Below are 21,445 nucleotides of genomic sequence, written 5' to 3'. Positions count from 1 at the left end.
TGCTTCTTCAGTGAGGCCTTCCCAACCCAAGTCTCCTTTGAGCTCCCTATTCTGTGTGTCTAAAGTACCGGCAGCTTCTTTCACACCCCTTCTGGCATTTTCTTGTGATGACTTATCGATGACCTGTCTTCCCATCTGACTGTGGGAGGTGTGCGTCTTCACCAGGGTGTGTATCCCCCAGCACCTGGTGCCAAGCCCGTCCGTGTTCAGGAAAAACTTACTGAAGGGAGTGGATGACCACTGGCCTGAGGTTTCTGCCCTCGAGAAGGGGGATCCAGGGAGATATGGGGCTCGGGGTGGGGGTGGGAGAGCCCAGGTAAAGCGGGAGCCCTTTGCTCTGAGCCACGGTGAGAGGCAGTGGGCCGGGTTGGGCTGGGGGCTGTTTCTGGTACCAGGTTATAGCCCCTGCCCGCCTTCCAGTGCAGGGGCTCAAGGAACAAGCTGACAGGAGGGGCTTTGAAAGGAAACTTTCTCCTAAGGCTCAGCTTTTCCTGCTGTGGAGCCTGTGCTCAGCGTTTCCTCCCGTCCTGTCTGTCTGTCTCTCCCTTCTGCCTGCTTTTCCTGCTCACAGCGAGCTCTGCTGTGAGTTTGCATTCACTAGGCCCCGGGGGTGACCCTTTCTGTTTGGTTTTGGTGTTTGGTGAGCGCTGATGATGCTGAGTGTGGGGCCCTGGGACCTGTTCTCGGGGAAAAGAACGATCTGTCCTGAGCTGGGGGAATTGGGGGTCTAAATCCAGGCAGAAGGTCGTACATGCTGCTGGTTGTAGGGATGGCTCAGACAGGGTCGCTGCCCTCCAGGTTTCTGTGGCATAGCTGGGGACAGACGCTGGTGGGGATGCTTAACACAAGGCTCTCCCTGTCCCTGGACCTCAGCCTGCTCATCTGAAAAATGGGGCAGACGGAGGAGGAGGGTGCAGTGCAGCCATAGCCCACCCCTTGAGCATCCTGAATTTACTCTTGGCTCAGCAGTTTCCTCATGTTTCTGGGGGAGTCTTGGAGACCAAGTGGGGCCCAAGTCCAAGTTGGGGAAGGTTTCCTTTATCTCCCCAAGGTCCAGGGAGGCACTGTGAGCAGTGCTGACGCATGGCCAGCAGAGGCCCTGCTGTCTAGGGGGCTAAAGTCCAGGTGGTGATGAGGGTGTTGTCTTGAGAGGTGTTCCAAAGTTCTCAAGCAACACGTTTGCAGGGTTGAAGGAGAAAGCCAGTTAGTGGAAAACGTTTAAGAGAATGTGAGCACACTGTTTACGTAAGGAAAGGTATCTTGTGGACATGGTAAAATAGGGGTGCTTTTTAAATTTTCAAAATGCTATTTGGTGATGTTTCAGCCCATTTTCGTGGTTGGAAAGGTAAAATATTAATTAAGTCAAAATTAAAATCCAGGCTAATCTAATACAGAAGAGCTGGGGCTGGAGAGGTTGGCTTGGTGGGAATGGGTTACGGAAGCTGAAGAATCACAGGGCAGGCAGTTGTCGAGGAGACTGAAATTTCTTCCCCCAAAGGACTTAGTATTCCTTCTAGGTCTGGGTGCTAAGAATTGAGCCACTCATCCTCAGGGAAGGAGATTTCTCCCTTCTACATAAAGACCACAGGTTAGGCTGCTGGTTAAGATCACATGCTGGCTTTGAATCCCTGCTTTGCCACTTACTAGCTGTGTGACTTTGGACAAATCACTTCAGGTCTCTGAACCTCAGTTTTCACATCCATAAAATGGGGATGATGGTCACAATCTTTTCTTCATAGGACTGTGGCGAGGATTCAGTGAAATGATGTGTGTATAGTGTTCATAAATAAGGTAGCACTTATTAAATAGTGGTGGTTATTATTACTATTATTGTTATCAGGAAAGGGATCTTTCAAGGGGGCCTGACCCTTCCAATGAGGCCTGACTTCTAGGGGCTTTCTGATGATGGGTCTGTCTCCTCTGTTCCTGATTCCAGGCCCTGGAGGAAGCACTGAGTATCCAGGCCTCCCCATCATCTCCAGCAACAGCATTTGGGAGCCCAGAAGGAGCTGGAGGCCTGCTAAGGAAACAGGAACTGGTCACACAGAATGAATTGCTGAAACAGCAGGTGAGGCTAGGGGGAAGAGGTCAGGTAGGAGGTGCCCAGTGGGAGCTAGAGCATTCCTGAGGGCCCAGGATAGGCCTTGAACCATGTGGAAGCTGTAATCTGTCATCCACTTTCTGACCATTGGCCAGGACCCCTGTCTGGATATAGGCTTATCCTCACTACCAGTGTATCCCTATCTAGGTCATTCCTCTACCACCATCATGGCTTAAACATTTCTGTGCCCCAGCTGTGCTATTATTTACCTAATATTTTGAAAACAAATTTTAAAATAAATTCAATAAATATATTTAAAAGGGAACTTACCTTTCTACTATAAATGGGAAAACCTGTTTATTTGCCATAAATAGAAAGTAACCATAAACAATAAATACAGTAAAAGGTAAAATAGTGTTGTTGAACTTGAGTGTTGCCTGATGAAGACTGTGAGCTTGAGTCGTCTCTCCCTTTATTTAAGGGAAGTTAAGTACTAGAAACCTATTAAAGACACGGTAGCATAAAATGCAGACTTTCTTCTTGAAGGATACAGAGAATTGAAAGGAAGTTGAAAAGGTTTTGGTTCTCTCACATGTTTCTGTGGTGTTTGGTGCCATGCTTTTGATCCTTCTAAATCATTTTGAGCCTGGTCGGCTTCTCACTGATCTGCAGTAAGGATGTGAAACTGCAGAGGCAGAGACAGGGCCCCACCCCGTCCCTTCCTTGCCAGGGCACCCCAAAGCCTTGGGAGAGTTTTGTAGGCCCTCTGCTCTCAGAACCAGGAGACTGGAACTCCAGTCCTCCACTCATATTCTTTTTTTGTGGCCTCCATCTCTCTATGGGCCTCAGCAGAAGGAGAGGATGGGACTGGTTGATGGCTGTCAACCTGTTGTTTTCTTTTTTGGCATGGATCCTTTTTTCAAATAAATCCCTATGTTGAAGCCCAGAATATAAGATAGACAGACCCAGAACTACTCTGTTTGAACTTGGGGGTGGGGGGCCAGAGGTACGCCCGTTCCCCTCCCCACGGGGATTTTTGAGATGCGGTGAAACCAGTTTTGATGTCTGACTCCCATCAGGAGGCCCAGGGTTCTAGGCCTGAGCAGGTCTGAGCCTCCACTCAGAACTGCCCTTCCTGCCTCATCCCTTTCTCCCCACCTCCCCACCCCTTCCCACCCCTTCAGGTGAAGATTTTTGAGGAGGACTTCCAGAGGGAGCGCAGCGACCGGGAGCGTATGAATGAGGAGAAGGAAGAGCTGAAGAAGCAGGTGGAGAAACTGCATGCCCAGGTGACGAGAGCTGGACCAAGGAGGGGGCAGCTGGCTGTCCTCACGGGGAGGGGGCATGGATTGAAGGGTCCCTGGTGAGACTGGATGTCCGGACACTCACTGATTCTCCTTTCAGCTCTGCTGCCACATTTCTGTGGCCCTCAGAAAGGCCGTTCCCTTCTCTGACCTGTAGCTCTGATGTTCCACAATCAGTTTTCATGCCTTAAAAGAGCAAATTTAGGAGTTAGCTCTGAGCCATCCACTGTCTCCCACATTGGAACTAAAAGGGGTTAATGCGAAAACACAGAAGCAGTGAGGCTCACGCAACCCACCTGACCTGTGTTCAGACCACCCCGTGATGGGTGAGCAGGCCTTACCTGCAGCCTGCAGCCTGGGCTGTGCTGTGTCTCATAGGGCCCTTTCCCGGGGCCGGGCCAGGAAGGACAGCCCAGAGCGGTGCCTTATGCATTGGCTGGTCAACGCTGTGGTTGGTTAGGCCCTGGATCCAGGCCTGGCCAGGAAACACCTAGGCTAACGGTCTTCTCTCCTTCCCTCTTTCTCTCAGCTAAAAGCCTTCAAAGATGAGGAAAGGGCGAAAGATGCCCTGAGACAGCAGAAGAGGAAAGCAAAGGTGAGGATGCTTGAGGGAGGAAGCAGCACTTAGTGCGTTTTACCTCCTTCGGGGTGCTGCAGTCACTGGGCGGGGGGCGGGGGGCATCGTTTGCTCAGGTGCCCAGCTAACTAATGAGGTAATGCGGGTGGAGCATTCATAACAGTACTTGGTACAGAATAAGCGCTCAGGACACACTAACTTATCACAGCTGATATTCTGTGCCCATGTACCAGTTTTCCATGCCCATGTGCCACTCTTGTGTGCATGTGCCAGCCTTCCGTGGCCACGTGCCAGTCTTTAGAGAACTGAGATTCTAAGTAGAGAACGGGAGATGGGATGGGTGTCACTGGGACGGCCCAGGCAGCCTGTCACAGGCCAGAGCCAGATGTCAGCCTTTCTTGTAGACCTCGGCAGACCGCTACCACGTGGAGACCCACCCGGAGCATCTCTACGGGGCCTACCCCTACGCCTACCCGCCCATGCCCCCCGTTGTGCAACACCGTGGCTTTGAGGACTGGTCCCAGATCCGCTACCCGCCTCCCCCCACGGCCATGGAGCACCCACCCCCGCTTCCCAACTCACGCCTCTTCCACCTGGTGAGTCTGTGCCCCTCTTTCACTCCAGGACACACACACAGGCCACCCAGACACATTCCAGAGGGCAAGGTCAAGTGAGGGAGTCAGAAGCTGCATCCTCGGCCCCTTCTGAACAGCACTGTGGTGTGTGGCCTGCTGTCCCAGGGGCAGGACCTTCCAGCCCAGGGCTGCTCAGGGTCACTGGTGTAGGACAGAAAAGGCCAAATAAGGGAGTGGGCCCAGAAGGAGGGCTTTCTCCCGCCCACCAGGCCATGGGTACTGGAGTTTGGGTTTGACCTTCTTTATAACCTCCGCATGGAACCAGGTACCAGATCCTCACCATGCATTCTCTCCCTTTGCTTTTCTTTCTCTTTTCCCTCTTCAGTTTCCTTTCCTTTTCTCTTTTATTCCACTTTTTTGGCTGCTTTTTTCTTCTCTTGCTTATCATTCTGTCTCCAAAGAGCTGCTGTCACCTGTCCCATCCTCTGCAGTGCCTCTGCCACAGCCCCCTCAGGCACCCCCGCTCTCACCTGGTGACAGCTGCCTTCCATCCAGCTTCTCCCCCATGACCGTTCCTTACATGCATCTTTAAACACTGGAGCGTACTGTGGGGCTTAAGAGATTAGCTCCAGGATTATAGAGACCTGGACTCAAATCAAAGCTTGACCACTTGCCTAACTGGACGACCTTCAACAAGTTGCTTAACGCATCTGAGCCTCAGTTTGCTAACCTGTAAAATGGGGGTGGCAACCTGGGTAGTCGTAAGGATTCAGTTATACTCGATTAATATGAACTTAGTACTATTCTGGCACGGTAGCTGCTACTGTAATTTTCGACTATGGTAATTGATTACTAAGCACCAGTGTTGTTGCAGCCAGAATACACCTGGCGGCTGCCATGTGGAGGGATACACAATCAGAGCTCCCAAGTGATGGGCTCACCCACGGCCAGGCCTACGGAACCAGGTGAGCATGATCCCCTGGTAATGGGCCCTGTCTTCCATGGGGGGAGATAACTTATCTGCCAGGAGCACCCCCGTTTGGGGACGACGATGTTGCTACCTTCTGATCTAGGTGGAGGAGGAGGCCCAGCTTTCTGAAATAGTGTTGAGAAGAAAGGGATGGTGACTGCATCATGAGGGGGTTGAAACCATTCCTTCCTTCATTACAGTTCAGGGTCTAAATGCTGTGTGCTGTACGAGGTTCTGGGGAAGCTCGGATATGGTCCCAGCCCTTATGACCTTACTGTTTAGTGAGGCGGGCAGAAATGAATGGTTAAAATCACACCAGTGGGCATACAGCTGCACTCAAGCGCCCTGAAGGAAGAAGAGCAGGTTTCTATGAGAGCAGATAGCAGAGGGACCTGACCCAGCGTGGGGGCCATGGTGTTTGAGTTGAGACCCTCAGAATGAGTGGCATTAACGAGGTAAAGAGGCAGAAGCCAAGGGTGTTCTTGCAGAGAAAGGACAAATGCAAAGGCCTTGCTGGGAGGGGATGAAGAAATGTGGCCAACTTGAGGATTGAGAGAAGGCTGGTGTGGCTGGAGCCAGGAACAAGGTGGGGAAGGCGGGGACGGGCAAGGCGAGGTCAGGGAGGTTGGTGGGTCCTGGCCGAGAGGGCCTTGCAGGCCACGGCAGGAGGGCTGGTCTTTACTCTACGGATGATGTGCAGTCCTTGGACATTTTAAAATCAGAGTGGCATGGGAATTCCCTGGCGGTCCAGTGGTTAGGACTCTGTGCTTCCACTGCAGGGGGCCCAGGTTCGATCCCTGGTCGGGGAACTAAGATCCCACAAGCCCTGCCGTGTGGCCAAAAAAATAAAAAAATAAAAAATAAAATAAAATCAGAGCGGCATGAGAGATTAGATTTGCATTTTGTAAAGCTCCCTCTGGCCACGGTGTCTGCCATAAACAGTTGGGGACTGGAGGTCTGTTCGCTAGTCATAAGAGCACCCTGGGCCCTTGGTCACTCCCTCACTTTCTGCGAGGCTCTCGTGGGGCAGAAGGCACTGCCTTGCCTGTGGGGCTTCTGGGAGCAGAATTGCAACTAAGGGGAGCAATAGGGAGGCCAAGTCCATCTCAGCAGTAAGAGGAGTTTTCTAAGGGTCACATCTGTGCCAGGAGGTCGAGTGCCCCTCTGCAGAAGGAGTGGGAGCAGAGACTACAGGGGGACTTAGAGGGCTGTGGTGTGGAGGATCTCGTGGTTGGAAGGAGGAGGTATTGGGCTGGGCATTTTCTGATGTTTCCCTGCGGAGCCCTAGAGGTTCTGTGGAGCCCCTCGGAGCCTGCTTTGATGAGGGCAGAGGGTGGCCAAGTGGGCAGGACTGTCCCCTCCCCCAGAACTACTCCATTTCTGGGATCTGAAACCAGACTGACTAGGCGCCAGCACCTCCTAGACCTGGGACTTTGAGCAAGTCTTTAAAAACCTCTCTGTGCCCCAGTTCCCTCCCCCCTCATAAAGGGATAATAATCTGTGTGCTTCATAGGGCTGGGCAAGGACTGAATGACAGATATACCTAAGGCACTTAGCCTGGGGCCTGGCCCTTGGTGATACCCACCAACCCTCACTGGTTTCTTTCTACTCTTACTATATTGGTTTCCATAGGACTTTGAAACCTGCTGTACTACCTCATCTTCAAATCCTCAAAATTCTTGTTTATTTAGAGCCCACCAAAAATGACCGTGAGGGACCTCAGTGAAACCAGTCCATTGGCTCCACCTTCGTCTTGCAGAGCCAGCTGACTTCAGCTTACTGGAAAACTAGAGGCCATGGGCTCTCCGAGCCTCAGCCACTCGGGAGGCTGAGATGGATGGCCAGCTTGAGCCCTGGCCCCAACCTGAACTGTTTAGAGACTGGGGAGGCTCCATCCAGAAGGCGTCCATCTGGGCCTTTCCTTTGGAGTGACTGGGAAAAACTCACTACTCTGCCACTGGGTGGAGACAAGTGTCATCCGGCCTTGACCTACCATCCTCTGCAGAAACTGCTGGCAGATGTTAATCTCAAGTCGGGTGCAGTCAAGACCCCTTCCTTTCACAACTTCCCCAGAAGTGGTTCAGCAGCCCCTCTGGGGACCACATTCAGTTCATGTGTGTGTTTAATTTTTGCTTCAAGCTCTGCAGTAGCAGGACCTGCCCCACGCACATCCCCTCCCACTCTGAGGAGCTGCGGGAAGAGCGGGTTTGCCTCTGGGAGCAGAAGAGACAGGATGCTCTCCTCCTGGGCCCTCCACTTCCGCCCATGGCAGCCTTGCCAGCACCACTGCAGCCTGGGATGAAGCCCATGCCAGCCACATCGGCTGAGGGGCCCCAGCCTGAAGCTGCCAGGCCCTCAGCTGGAGGCTTGTGGTGCTGGAGGCCCGGTTTGGGGTGGCTATTGATCCCCGGGCAGCTGTTTGCACGAATCTTGGACATAAATCCAAGTTGAAGATTAACATTTTGTGACTGGTATTCTTTTATGCCCTGATTAATGTTCCCCTCCTAGTCAACCAGCGTGCTGCTTTCCTGGCCCCCTCCCTCCGTACCCCATTCCTCCCAGACACCCCCAGGAGCATCACCGTTACTCTTGGCAGATATCCTCTGGGGCCCTGCTCAGAGCCTCCGTGAGGGTCATCCAGGGGCTGGGGGTCAGGCAACCTGGGTTTACATTCTAGTCCTGCCCCTCACTTGTCAGGAGACATTGGGCAAGGCCTGGACCTTCTGCGAGCCAGTTTCTTCATCTGTCACATGAACACCTCACCTGAGCCCTAGCTGCCGTGGAGAACTGTGGGATGAGAGTAGTCGTGAGCTGGTTTTATAAACTCCAACTGCCGAGTGAGGAAGCAGAGTGGGCCTAGGTGGAAACCAAAAAGCAAGGGCCCAAAGGTCTCCCTTCATTCCTTTTCTCTTCCTCTTCCTCTTCCTCTTCTCCCTTCCCCCCCACCACGAGGGTGGCCCCATTGAGGAAGCATCACAGTAGGCTCAGCTGCTGCAGAAAGGCCTTTACTAGGCAGACAGGGGTGAGTCTAATGCCAGTGGGTCGGGGTGAGAGGAGAGGGCACATCCCTCAAAGGAGCGGGGGTGGCATCCCTGCCCGGGGGCCTCAGCCTGAATGCACTAAGGGCTGGCCCTTCAGACAGGCTCGAGGGAGGTCCGCCCACAAGGGCTTTGGGCCCCTCCTTCATGGAGATGCTACCCCTGACACGGGGAACATGGCCCTTGCTCTCACATCCGCCTTGGCTCCTCTCAGGGAACACTGCGGGGTGGGGTAGGGGGCTTGGCAGGGCCCTCAGGAAGGAGGGAGGTCGGGCAGTGTGGCAGGCCCAGAAACTTTTGGACACTTGAGGGGTGGTGTTTGGAGGTGGTGGGAGGTGCCGGCTCCAGGGGTTGAGGTCCAGGTTAGAGCGCAACAGTTGAATCTAGAGCTGGTTTTTTTCTTTGGGCTCAGCAGGAAGTGAATTGTCATTGGAACAGGGAACTGGAAAGAGGGGAGTTACTCTCTGGCACTCTCCATGGCACACAGCTGTCGCCACACACACGGTACACGTTCCTGGGTATTCGTGCAGGTCAGCCCGTGGGGCCGTACACTTACGTGTGTGCACACACCTGGTCACACACAGCTGTAGGCATGCGTGCAAACACCCATGTGCACAGCAGTACAGACACAATTGTATGCACACGTTCGTGTCAAGCTGAGGCCTTGCGTAATCGTAAGGGGTTTAGTGCGGGAGTATGGTGTGGGTGGAGAAATGGATTCCTTCCCGAACAGAGTCCTCCCCAGCCCCTGCGTGGTGGACATGGGGTGGGGTGGGCCTCAGTTACTTCCCCTTGGCCTCCAGGGTGGCCCGGCGCCGCATGTAGGTCAGGATGTCCATCTTGACAGTGTTGACCGAGGTGCGGTGGTGCCAGCGCATGATGGGAGCGCCATCTGGCCCCACCAGGAACTTCTCAAAGTTCCAGCGGATGTCATGGACCTTCATGGGATCCCAGAAGAGGCGGCCCGATGAGCCCAGGAGCTCCGAGGTAGGAGGACAGGAGTTCTGGAGCAGAGATGAGAACAGAGTCAACCCTGCTTGGGACCCCTCCCACCCTCTTATCTTGCCTCCTTCCCAGGACTTCTTGGAGGAAGGAGAAGAGCCTGGCACTGAGAAAAGAGCACCAGTTTGGGAGTTAGAAAACTGAATCCCAGAACCAGTTTTGGCTCTAGCAGATTGTGAGACCCTAATCTTGTCCCTTCTGGGGCCCATCTGTAAAATGGGTTGATGAGACCCTAGGGTTTGCAAAGCCCTCTAGTTGGAATAATGATCAGATGCCAAGAAATTCCCCAAGAGCCCAGGAGCAGAGGAGGGTTGCACAGGCCTTGTCTTTATGTGGGCTGGAGCCAGGAGCGGCTGCAGCCTGGTCCAGAGCCAGCCTCAGCTGGGCAGAGAGGCTCTGATAGAGGTGGCTGTGTACTCACCTTCAGGAATGTGTAGAACTTCTGTTCTTTCTCCCCGTTCACATCCCCTTTCTCAAAGAGCTGGAAATTGGGGACGAAGCCCCCACCTGGTCGGACATGCCTAAGAGCAATGTTTTTATGTGGGTCCCAGGGAAATGGGCACAGGGCTCAGAAATGAAGGGACAGAACAGGGGAGGGGGTGTTGGGAGTCTGGATTTTATTCTACAGTGGGCAGTGGGAGCCAGCGAATATTGAATGGGCACAGGCGTAATGTGGGTCTAGTCTTTTTCCAGTTTGGTACCTTGCCCTCCACATGTACTCCCCTTCCCCCTCCCCGGTCATGTGCTCACAACCATCGTCCCTGTCTCTGTCCCTCTCCTGGCCCCTCTTCCACTCGTTCCACTAAACGGGGTTCCTGGAAGGGGAGAGTAGTTCTTGGAGGCTGATAAATATCCATCATGAGTAGGGGCCGCTGCAAGAGGTGCCTGGAGGCTAGGCTAGGGGCGCTTTCTCAGGACACTGAGTTAGCACTCACTTGAGAGTGGCTAGGATCTCCGAGTTCTCTCCTGGTTCCTGTTTTCCGAATTGGTTGCAGGGGAAGCCCAGAATGACCAGACCAAATGGTGCAAGTTCTTCCTGTAGTGCATTCAGTTCTGGGCCAGGGAGAGAGAGAGCAGAGACCGGGGTAGCCTGATGAGGAGCCCTCCCTCCTGTGTACCACTCCACCTGCTCACCCATTGTACAGCTGAAATCACTGAGGCCTGACAGGGGAAGGGACTTGCCCAAGATCATCCACTGAGTGTGGCAATGCTGGGATTCAAGTCCCATGCTATGGATTCCAATCTGGACAGGTTGGAGGTTTGGGGGAAAAGAGAGCAATATGGTTCATCAAATGAGTAATCAGTCACCCACTGCCAAGGTCCAATGATTGCCAGGCAGAACATTCAGGTTGCCCTAGGTCAGGTTGCCCTTGCCTCCCTCAAACCCCACCCCACCCCCCAAAGCATTTTCTTGTGGGTGCTTTCAGATGCCTTTCGCCTGTCTGTTCCCTCAGGCTCTTGCCTCTGACCCAGCTAAGGAGAAAGAAGTGAGGATACCAAGGATCATGAAACCTGGGTGCAACACCTGGTTCTGTCACTAACACCCGTACTCTGGGGACTCAGGCCAGTTGCCTGCTTTCCAGGGGCCAGGAGAAGCACTAAGGCAGATGGGGCTGAGGACAGGTGAGGAATTCTCAGCAAGACAAAGCTATTATTTCTTACTCCAATGAAAGGACACTCCAGGCACAAACCCAATCTCCTCCCTCCTTCTGCTTTTAGAGCAGTTGAGGTGCCCAGGGATGAAGGATAACTGAGAATCTTCCAGAACATATTTGAAGGTGATCAGACCTCAGGCTTATATAATCATTTTCAAAGAACCGTGGAACACAGTAGGATTAAGATACGGGGTTTGGAATCTCATGATCACAGTCACCCCTTCCCCCTTGCACGGGGAAAGCTCCTGTGATTGGAATGTGCCCAATCGGCAGAAACAGCCCCAAATCAAGCAGGGGAAGAGGGATGGGCTCTTACCAATGTACTGGCTCGTCAGGCCTCAGTAGCTGGCCACGTTGACAAAGAGGATGTATTTGCCAGCGTACTGCTTAAAGGGGATGTACTCCTCCCCGTCAATGGCGAGGGCTCCATACTCATAGATGGTGCTGCTCACACCAGCATGGCAGTCCATCTGGAAGAGAAGACCAGTGCCGGGGAGTGGTTAGAGCTGGAAGGGAACTTAGACTCCACCATTTTCAAGATAACAGGGAGAGGTGGAACTGATTTGCCCGAGTGGTCTTGACTTGCCCAAGACCACTCCAAGAATTAGAGCCAGACTAGAAGTGAGGTCTCCTAATTCCTTGTACAAGACAATAATTTTGAAAACACTTAATAAGCTGGTGGGTGCTATGGAAACTTGGAGAAATACTTACTTTGGTCATTACTTCTGCATCACGTGTCAATTTATAAACAGTCACTGGGCAGGCTCTGAGGGAGACTCCCCCAATGCTGGTCTTGTGTTACTGGATGGGCTGGTGGAGACGGGGAGGCTATTGCAATAATGCAGGCAAGTGGTGATGAGAGCCTGAACTAGACCATCGCGAAGGAAGAACTGAACAGAAATGAGGAAGCAGCAGTATGGACAGTGGTGATTCAGAGGTTCCCGATCTGGGGGACTGGAAAACTGAGGCTGTTAGAAATAGGGAAGTAGGATAGTAGCCAGGAATGGGGCAAGGCCTGCCATGAGGATTAAATGGGATGGTCAGGGTAAAGCCCCACTGCCTGGCGTAGATTCAATGTTCCCTGTGGGCGAGCAGCTGTGACGATGACCATTATACCTTCCTCTGCCCAAGCTGTTCCACGGTCAGCCTCCAGAACTAGTAGAGAGAGCGTTAAATGGGCTGCAAGTTGGGGAACCTGGATTCCATGACCAGCTCCGCCACTAACTCCCCGTGTGGTCTTGGACTAGCCCTTTCTCTTCTGTGGGCCTCAGTTTCCTCATTTATAAAATGAGAACCTTGAACTGGATCAGCTGTTCTCAACCACCATGGCTTGACAGCGTCACTCTTAGTGGGAGAGGAGGGGATGGATTGCTGCCGGCAAGCGGGATGCTGCATTTACCCCACTCTACCCCATCTCATCTCTGCCATTTTTTGGCACAGACTACAAAAATCTGGGTCTACTCTTGAAAGAGTGTCATGGCATCACTACCATAATTAGCAGCTGGGCAGGTAGTCCTGGCCTGGACATCTGAGAGGAGATGAGAAGACAATAAACAAATCGAATGCAAACTAGCATTATAGACCAGAGAGACAGAGCCAGGTGGTTGGAGTTAGAGAAGCAAATTCACGCCCTCTCTTCCCACCAATCCTGGAAGACTTGCTGTTGCAGCCAGTTACACCTCTGCCCAACTGCGTGAAGAGAGCCATCTGGGCTGGCAGGGCGTGGCCCCAGCAGGGTGTAAAAAAGCAGGCTCTGTCTTGAAGACTCCGTAGCCTGCTGAGCCAGGGGAGCTGGAACTCCCTCCACGCGGCCATTCCCTGACAGCTGCAAGCTCTCTTCTTGCCTCCGGTACAAATTCCCTGCTACACGTGAGTCTAATATTCCATGCCCCGTGACTTCTGGTGGCTGCTGGAGGCCGGCCTGAGACCTAAGCTTGACATTCCTTCAGCCCCTGGGCTTCGTGGGCCCCAGCTGGGGTCAGCTCCACCTCAAAATACAAACAGCCAGGGCACAACAAACGCACCCTAGCTGGCCACAGAGGTCTAGCAGCCAGAAGGAAAGGCCTCCCACCTGCCTCTCTACTCCACCCCAGTCTGAAAACAAACCGTGAAATGGGGAGAAAAAAAGCCAGGAGGTTGTCTAAATAATGGAAACTTGTAAACAGCGGGAGGATCAGCTTCTGAAACCAGTTTCAGGGTGGGAATCTCCTCTCATGATTTGAGTCTTTGCTGGCTGTGTGGCCCTGGGCAAGTCATGTTCAGTCTGAGCCTCCGTCTGCTGACGGGAGAGGATAATACCACCTGCCTCCCAAAATGGCTGCGAGAATTTACTAGCAGGTCAAAACTGTCTTGCAAGCCTCTTAGAAAGAAATCTGTACCCGCCCCCTGCCCCACCCACCCATCAAGGGATAGGGTAAAGGGCCCTGACGCTCCTACCTTATTGTGAAGAGGGCTTTGATGTTCCCCAGCCAGTATGAAGAAGATGATGCACTGGGCAGGGTGTTTACAGGAGAAGGGATGGATGTGTGACAAAGCCTCCATCCTTTCTACTGGGCCAGTGAAGCCAGTGCTGTGAGTTCCGACCGAGAGGGGTCAGAGAGCGCCTATGGTGGGGGAAGCCATGGCCTGCATTCACCACTGAGCACACGTCCAGTCCTTACGGAAGCCCCCTCCCCTTTTCTGGGCCCATGGAGTCCCAGAACCCTGCACCTTAACCCGGATGTCAGAGGAGTTGTGCGTGGCGGTGGGGAGAGGGAGTGAGGGTCCCTCTATCCTCCCACAATTGCACAAGACAGGAGAGTTTCGATGGCTTGAGAGTTGGAGGGGGGACCCTGCCAGGACCCCAGCTGGCTTGGGTTGCTGGTCCTGTGTCTTTCTCCTCACCCATCTGCCCACTCCCATCAGTGTGAAAGTGTGAGAGGAGAGCTGGACTGGGGGCAGGAGACCTGAGTTCTGGGCCTGGCTGGGCCTCTGATTCTGTGTGAGGACTCCTGTCCCTTCTCTGGGGTTCTGGCTCCTCAGCTGTGAGGCGGGGTCAGATTCAGCGCTGTCTTGAGGGCTCTTCAGCCCTGACTGTCAGCCGGTGGTTCCATGATTCTCTCTGCCTGCTTTAGTCACCTAGAAACCAGCGGTTACTAGGATCCCACGCACGTCAGCGGTTGTTATTCTCTCTAGCCTCTGCAAAGTCCTTTTGTAGAGGAAAGACAGGGAGGCTGGGCAGCCTTAAACTGGACTGGAGAGGGGACACGGCAAGGAAAGGAGGATTCCCTTTGTTACCCAGCCCCTCCCTTTGAATTGGGAGGAGGCAAACATCCCTTTGGGGCTCTCACCCTTTGTCCATCCCATTCTCCACCTGCCCCTTGCCCCATTGCTTGGCCCTGGAGTTGGGGTAGGATAAGTGGTTGAGTCCTAGAACCTAGGGCCATGACATTTCAGCTCTCTCAGGACCTGGAGGAGAAATAGGCACGCCCAGACTGTCATTAGCTAGCAATTCCTAGCTGGTTGTATCTGATATGATCACACCTCACCCTAAGACTTTTCTAGACCATACCCATCCTGTTTTCTCTGAATCCATCTACTCCCCAGAGTTCTACAGAGAACACATGGCTATGATGAGTTATTCATGGGATCCATGTTCTTACCACCAGCCTTCTTGAAGCAGGGCCCATCTTCCCTTCTCTGCTTCTCCCCAAACTGAGGTTATAGGACTCCAAGATACTGCCCTACCCATGGTCTACCCTCACTTCTACTCCACACCCCAATACTGAAATTCAGTACCATCCCTGCCCTGGAAAATACCTTCTGAGTTGGAGATTATGAACAGGACTGGATACAAAGCCAGAGGCTTAGAGGAAGTGGCCTCATAACCATCCAGTCTCAAGGCTGACTCCAAGCAGGGACAGACTGATTGGAATTTAGGCTGAGGACAGGACAGGGGATAGAAACAGACAGAAGGAACCTTGTGTTTGGAATGGGCTTCCTGAACAGTAGATATGCTTTTGGAAACATAATCATGGAGTTATAAGATCTTAGAATTAAGATCTGGAAGATTTGAGAAACACAGAAGTGCAAAGCTTCTTCAGCTTATACAAGTTGTGTGTGTGTGTGTGTGTGTGTGTGTGTGTGTGTGTGTGTGTGTACTGGGTTGCTGGAAACATACATCTCTCTCTTTGGGTCTTTGCCTGGCTTCTGCCTCCCCACCCTGGGGAAGAGGAGAGATCTACATAGCCCACTTTGGCATATACTGTCCAAAGAGATAAGCATGTGTGGTCACCCCTGCTCCTGGCCTCAGCATCTCCATTCTAGCTAAGGGCCACACACTCTGCTGGGGATAGACTAAGGCTCAGGAGAATTCTGCCTCTCCTATCGAGCTGGCAGTCCCCAGCTTTCTCCAACTACTAGGTTTGCTCAGGCCAAGATGGGCAGTGGGTTGTGGGTAGTGAGGCTGCCCCCAAACAGGAGACACGTCAGAGAACAGCGTGTGGATTTTGCAGCTTCTCCAAGCATCCCCTCCGAAATCATCAGCCTCATTGTGCCCTGTCCTCCCACCTGCTACAGGTGGAGAAACTGAGGTCCACAAAGGAAAAGGGAGTCTAGTCAGCATCCTGGGCATTCTGTGCTGCCAGCTCAGAGCTCCTTCTGTCACAGACCTCTGCGTCTTCGACCAGTATCCCAGAATTCTACCTGCGTTTATGCTTGGGCTAGACGGGGACCACACAGCTGCGTGTTCCTTCCCTTTCACCTTGCCTGCCATTCTCCCTGGGAACCTCTGCAGCCAACCCAGACCCTGAGTCTCCAGGCCATTTTCTGTGCGCCCCCCCCCACCCGCTTCAGGCCCCACTGGAGGGGAATATCTCAGAAACAGACAGTGACTTGGAGGTAGCAAGACGACCCGGAGGTAGCCGTGGGGATGAAAGTGTGGACCGGGAGAGAAGACCCTTCCTCCCTCATTCATTCTGCCCACCCGGGGCACCCAGGTCTCCAACAGATGGAACCGCGAAGAGTCTGACGACGGTCTGGGTATGCTGAAGAGGGAGGCAACGGGAGTTAGAGCGTCTCTCGCACCTAGGTGTCACCCTACTGGTGGGGAGCCCGGGAAGAAGGGTGCCTTACCACCGAGAGATGGACACCTGCGGACCACGTTCGATCCCCCGGCCACCCATCCCCGAGGCTCACTCACCTTCGACTTCTCCTGTCCTCGGCTCGGCGGAACGAAGCCGGCCAGGAGCAGGGAGAGAAGGCAGGATGCCCGGAAGAGCCGGGCCATGGTGGGCGGGGGCCGCGTCTCGGACTCGCCGGAGACGCTGTCTGATCCCCGGCCACAGTCCGTCTGAGGTGTCGTCCGCTCTCATCCACCTTTCAAGCCCTCAGCGATGACCAATCCGTGGCCGGGCCGGAGTCCTTGCAGCCAATCGCAGGGCATCTGGCATTTCAGGGGCGGACACAACTTACCCTCCGCTTCTCCCCCTCCCCAGGCCCTGGGCGACAGTGACATAAGCAAGTCTGGACAGAGAGATGGGAGCCAGTTCCTTGTGAACCCGTGAGGCGGGACCCTCTTCTTTAGACTCTAAAGTGCTAGAAAAGGCAGGCACAATGTCCTCAGCACAGCCGGGGAAAGGGCTTTGAAAAGCACCGAGGAGTTGATGGCACCCCCAAGGTGTTCCCTGTTCCCTCCTGCCTCCATTCTGGTTGAAGGGATATTAAGGACCTAAAATGTCAGCAAGATCTGAAGTGAGACTTCCAGGAACATTTATTTACTCTATGTAGGTTTAGTGCTTAAAAAGCAGAGTGAATGCCCTCCCTAGAATTTTGAATGCAGCCCTCTCCTGGGAAGAACACTGGGATTCCTCAGCTGGTTTGAGAGCAGAAAATACATTTTCTCCCTGTGTAGTCTTGAACATGTTGCTTTCCCTCTCTGGGCCTCAGTTTCCCCAACTGTGTAATGATGGGATTGGTTGATGCTCTCTAAGTCCCTTCTGGTTCTGGCTAGATGACTTGTTTCTAAAAATAAGTGACAGGTCTTCCCTGGTGGCGCAGTGGTTGAGAGTCTGCCTGCCGATGCAGGGGACACGGGTTCGTGCCCCAGTCCGGGAAGATCCCACATGCCGTGGAGTGGCTGGGCCCGTGAGCCATGTCCGCTGGGCCTGTGCGTCTGGAGCCTGTGCTCCACAACGGGAGAGGCCACAGCAGTGAGAGGCCCGCGTACCGCAAAAATAAATAAATAAATTAAATAAGTGACAGACCTAGACCAGGAGTCGCTTGAGAGTAGGGACCATAATCACCAGCTGGCACAGGGCCTAGAACACAACATGTGCTTAATATTTGCAGCATTAATCAATCCATGACTTCGTTTCTCTGCTTCAAGATGCTGATGATCGGTTCAGGGAGCTCTAGGTCTGTGCTGTCTAGGTATGATTCTCTCCACCGATAGGGGAATGCATTGGGATCAGTGCTTCCCAAATCAGACTACCAGCCACCTGAGAAGATTTTCATACAGATTCCCAGGTCCCTCTTCAGGATCAGTACATTAGAATCTCTAGTGGCAGAGGCTGGGGTTCCACCTTCAGACATGTTCCAAAGGTGATTCTGAGGCAGGTGATTCTCTGTCTTCTGATGGAGAAGTGATTAGAGATACCATGCCTTTACTATGATTTAAGATAGTATTGTCCCCATGGGAAGTTGGAAGGTCTGTCTCAATCCCACATTCTCTGTGAAGCCTTCCTTACCTCAAACCACAGCCTGTTGAAGTGAAGGGAGTGTTGAAGGCCAGGAATTCTTTAAACGAGTTAAAGCACAGAAGCATTTGAACAGTGGCTGACACAGAGTATGTAGTCAATAAATGCTATTTATTCAACCACCTCATTTTGCTGAAGCCTAGAGATGGGGAACAATTTACTCAAGTTCCCAAAGCAAACTGATGGCAGAGAGGGTACCAGAATCCAGGTCTAGACTCCATTCTCAGGCCCTCTTGACTTTGTTCTGGTGTCTCCTGAAGGTCATATTTAACCAAAGATACAAACATCTGTATACATATCAGTTTGTCAGAAATCCATTGTTCATTAGCATCAGCAGGCATCTAGGATCCCTCAAAATATGTGCCTAGGGGCTTCCCTGGTGGCACAGTGTTTGAGAGTCCGCCTGTTGATGCAGGGGACACGGGTTCGTGCCCCGGTCTGGGAAGATCCCACATGCTGCGGAGCGGCTGGGCCTGTGAGCCATGGCCACTGAGCCTGCGCATCCGGAGCCTGTGCTCCGCATTGGGAGAGGCCACAACAGTGAGAGGCCCGCGTACCGCAAAAAAAAAAAAAAAAAAAAAAAAAAAAAAATGTGCCTAGCATCATGTCAACACGATGAAAGATGTCAAAAAGGTTTCTGGAGTTACAATCTCTGCCTTCGAAGTGTGTCCAACAGAGCCAGGATGAGGGTAAGGCAAGTGCAGAGCTGGCACCCGCGAGCGAGTGCCTCCTTAAATGGTGCAGCCTGAGTGCCTGACTTGCCTCACCCTAGTCCTAGCCCTAGTGTTTGGTTTCTCTGGGGGAGACAAGAAGGAGTCAGAGCCTGAGGCTTGCAGTGGGGCCACAGACAAGTTACCTTCTTTCTCTGGGCCTCAGTTGGTCAATCTGTTAGACAAGAGTCTTTGACAATCTCTCCATGGTGGTCTCTGTGCCTCTACAGTTCCAAGGGTCTAAGGAAGACCTGTGCTGCCCCAGACTCGGGAGTAGTGATCTCATGGACAGTGGGCTGGGAGGTTGAGGGAGCATGGCCTGCCGTTGGGTTGGGCTTTCATGCTGCAGACTACTTTCAAAGGAGGTCTGAGCCTCAGTACAAAGATCATGAAGACAAGGTTGAAAACAACACTTGCCAGTCTTTTCATCATCAGCCTTTCTAGTACATTTGGTTGATTTGTTCCCAGGAACCCTATGTTTTGAAAGATGTTATTCTCCACCAGGATGTTTCCCCTTGCCCTCAGGTTAAAGTCCAAATTCCTTAGCGCTTCAGACAGTATCCTCCAAATCCAGCCGCTTCCTCATCTTTTGCCACACTCTTCTTATTCTCTCTACCCAGCTGTACTGGACTGTTCTCCAGTTCTTCCAACATGCTCTTCTCTCTCACCTCCAGGTCTTGTCTATGTTGTTGAGTTCTGTCTGGAACTCTCCATGTTCTCTCTCTTTTACTGGTTCTTTCCTACCGTTTTCAGATTTCAGCATCATGTCAACACCATGGAAAGAGTTTTATTCAGGTCCCCTTGCTTTATTCTATTATAGTTCCTAGAGTATTTGAATTTTCCACATCAAGCCTTTGTTGTACTTTACCAGCATTTCTTGTTTGTCTGTTTTCTACAACAAATCATAAGGTCCACAAAGGCTTCATTCTTACCACTTTGCAGAGGGCTTAATACACAGTAGATGCTCAGTAACTATCTATTAAATAAACAAATGCCAAACAAAGCACTATTTGGTAAATGGAATAAGCAGATCTTCAGGTCAGCATGTGCTGTCAAATTTGAGCCCACGAAACTGGTCTGATTCCAGCTGCTAGTAAGATTTGAGACGTGTGAGTTTGTCAGAGGAAAGTAGATGATTTCATCTGGGTTTCAGGAAAGGAAGGGTGGAGACACATACTCTAGAGGAATCATAAGCCAGTTTTGTTTCCAGCCTGAGAACATGCCCTACTGCATCCCAGATAAGTGGGCACCCAGTACCTCTTTACTCTCTCTTTTATAGACATATTTGGGGAGCTCCCTATCTACCTGCTTGGTGGGTGGATGGGGACTGTAGATGATTAAAAGGAGGTTTTAAAAAAGTGCTGATGCTCTGCATCTTCGAGGAAGATAGAACATGAGTTAATAAATAAGAAGGGCGTAAAAAGCGAAAACAATGGAAGGCAGCCCTATCAGTGCTGAGTAAGCACTGGACTCAGTGACGGAGTCAGCCAGCCCAACTGTTGGGTCCAGATGGCAGTGGCAGAAGGGAGGCTCAGCCCCACCACTTCAGTGCCAACTCAAATAGTGGCCCTGTTTTGCAATCAAGACAGGATTGCAGAACCTAGATGGGGCCCTGAAGCTGCTGGTTTCCTAAATAATTGGCAGGTGCTGTCTTAGAGCTAGCCAGGGGACAGGAAAAGAGGTGGCTAGAGCCTTTGCTTTTCAAACCAGTGCCTTCCAAACTCTGGGCCTCCGTTTCCTCATCTATGGAATAAAGAGTTGGGCAAGTTGACCTCAAAGGCCAACCTTTTGGATAATAAGAGGAGCAGCCAGCATTCACCCAACATCCTATATGTACCAGGTACTGCCTTAGATTTATTAACTTTTGGAAAAATCCCTGTAACTTCATGAGGTAGCTAACATTATTATCCCCATTTTAGAGATGAAGAAACTAACACATAGGTTAAATCACTTTGCTTAAGGTCATGCAGCTGGTAGGTGGCAAAACCAGGATTCTGACCCAGATGTCCTGTTTCCAGAGTCCTTGTCATTATCTGTAAGCCTGTGCTGTTCAACATGGCAGCCAATAGCTGGATGTGGCTTGTGAGCACTTGGAATGTGGCTAGTCCAAACTGAGATGTGCTGTGAATGTAAAATACACACTGGTTTTTGAAGACTTAGTAAGAAAAAAAGAATGTAAAAATATCTCAATACATTTTTATATCATTACGTGTTGAAACGTTAATATTTTTATATATTGGCTTAAAGAAACTATATTCTTGAAATTAATTTCACCTCTTTTTAGTTTGTAAAATGTGACCAATAGAAAAATTTAAATTACATTCACAACTGACATTATATTTCTATTGGATCATGCTGGGTTTAAGCTGTATATTTAAGCTATATAATAAACCTATGAGTTATTACAGCAATAGGTTACAGAACAAATCAACCAAGGGAAAAGGTGCATGAGACAAAGACTGGGTGAAATCAGGCACAAGCTTCCAAGAGGCCTCTCCCAGTTGAGTCACACAGGCTGTACTTAATTCCTCTAGCAACAAAGTGTGACAACACATGTAAAGTGTCCACCAGGGAGACCCATTAGACTCAGTGCTCAGTTTTTACTGGGGGCTGGCCATGTAGGCATCCTCTGCCTAGCATGTACCAAGATGCCAGACTCCCAGAAGGAAAGCAGGAATTCAGCACAAGCCACATTGTTTGTCCAAATAGTTTAGGCATAGTGCGCCACTCTTATCAGTTCTGGGAACGGTGGAAATCCTCCTGAAATCAAAGTCGCTGAACATCAACCCAGGGCCAGTTGTGCAAGCAGATCTTTCTAAGCATAGCAATCTCAGGCTTG

At 51.8% G+C, this 21,445-nt stretch overlaps 2 protein-coding genes across 5 annotated transcripts in view; one reads left to right on the top strand and one right to left on the bottom strand.

Annotated features, from left to right (window-relative positions):
• The window catches only part of TNIP1 (TNFAIP3 interacting protein 1), a 52,507-nt gene extending 44,582 nt beyond the window's left edge, over nucleotides 1–7,925 (top strand). For 3 of the 4 annotated variants that reach the window (XM_060093669.1, XM_060093671.1, XM_060093668.1), the window contains 6 exons: nucleotides 1,937–2,068; nucleotides 3,226–3,330; nucleotides 3,875–3,940; nucleotides 4,327–4,518; nucleotides 5,372–5,462; nucleotides 7,159–7,925. In XM_060093669.1, coding sequence (XP_059949652.1) covers nucleotides 1,937–2,068; nucleotides 3,226–3,330; nucleotides 3,875–3,940; nucleotides 4,327–4,518; nucleotides 5,372–5,462; nucleotides 7,159–7,193 — 621 coding nt within the window. In that variant the 3' untranslated portion in view covers nucleotides 7,194–7,925. The remainder of the gene's footprint in view (nucleotides 1–1,936; nucleotides 2,069–3,225; nucleotides 3,331–3,874; nucleotides 3,941–4,326; nucleotides 4,519–5,371; nucleotides 5,463–7,158) is intronic. The other variant, XM_060093670.1, reaches the window with a different exon arrangement.
• A 547-nt stretch (nucleotides 7,926–8,472) lies between these two features.
• On the bottom strand, nucleotides 8,473–16,473 carry GPX3 (glutathione peroxidase 3). Its single transcript, XM_060092065.1, has 5 exons — nucleotides 16,342–16,473; nucleotides 11,479–11,632; nucleotides 10,443–10,560; nucleotides 9,929–10,028; nucleotides 8,473–9,509 (listed from the first exon to the last, which is right to left on the bottom strand). The coding sequence occupies exons 1-5, from the start codon at nucleotides 16,426–16,428 to the stop codon at nucleotides 9,288–9,290; spliced, it is 681 nt and encodes a 226-aa protein (XP_059948048.1). The 5' UTR covers nucleotides 16,429–16,473; the 3' UTR covers nucleotides 8,473–9,287.
• Between the last annotated feature and the right edge of the window lie 4,972 nt (nucleotides 16,474–21,445).

Source organism: Mesoplodon densirostris, chromosome 3, assembly GCF_025265405.1.
Source record: "Mesoplodon densirostris isolate mMesDen1 chromosome 3, mMesDen1 primary haplotype, whole genome shotgun sequence".
In the NCBI taxonomy this organism is placed as follows: Eukaryota; Metazoa; Chordata; class Mammalia; order Artiodactyla; family Ziphiidae; genus Mesoplodon; species Mesoplodon densirostris.
Note: the sequence above shows the minus strand (reverse complement) of the source record. Positions and strands in the feature narration are given on the sequence as shown.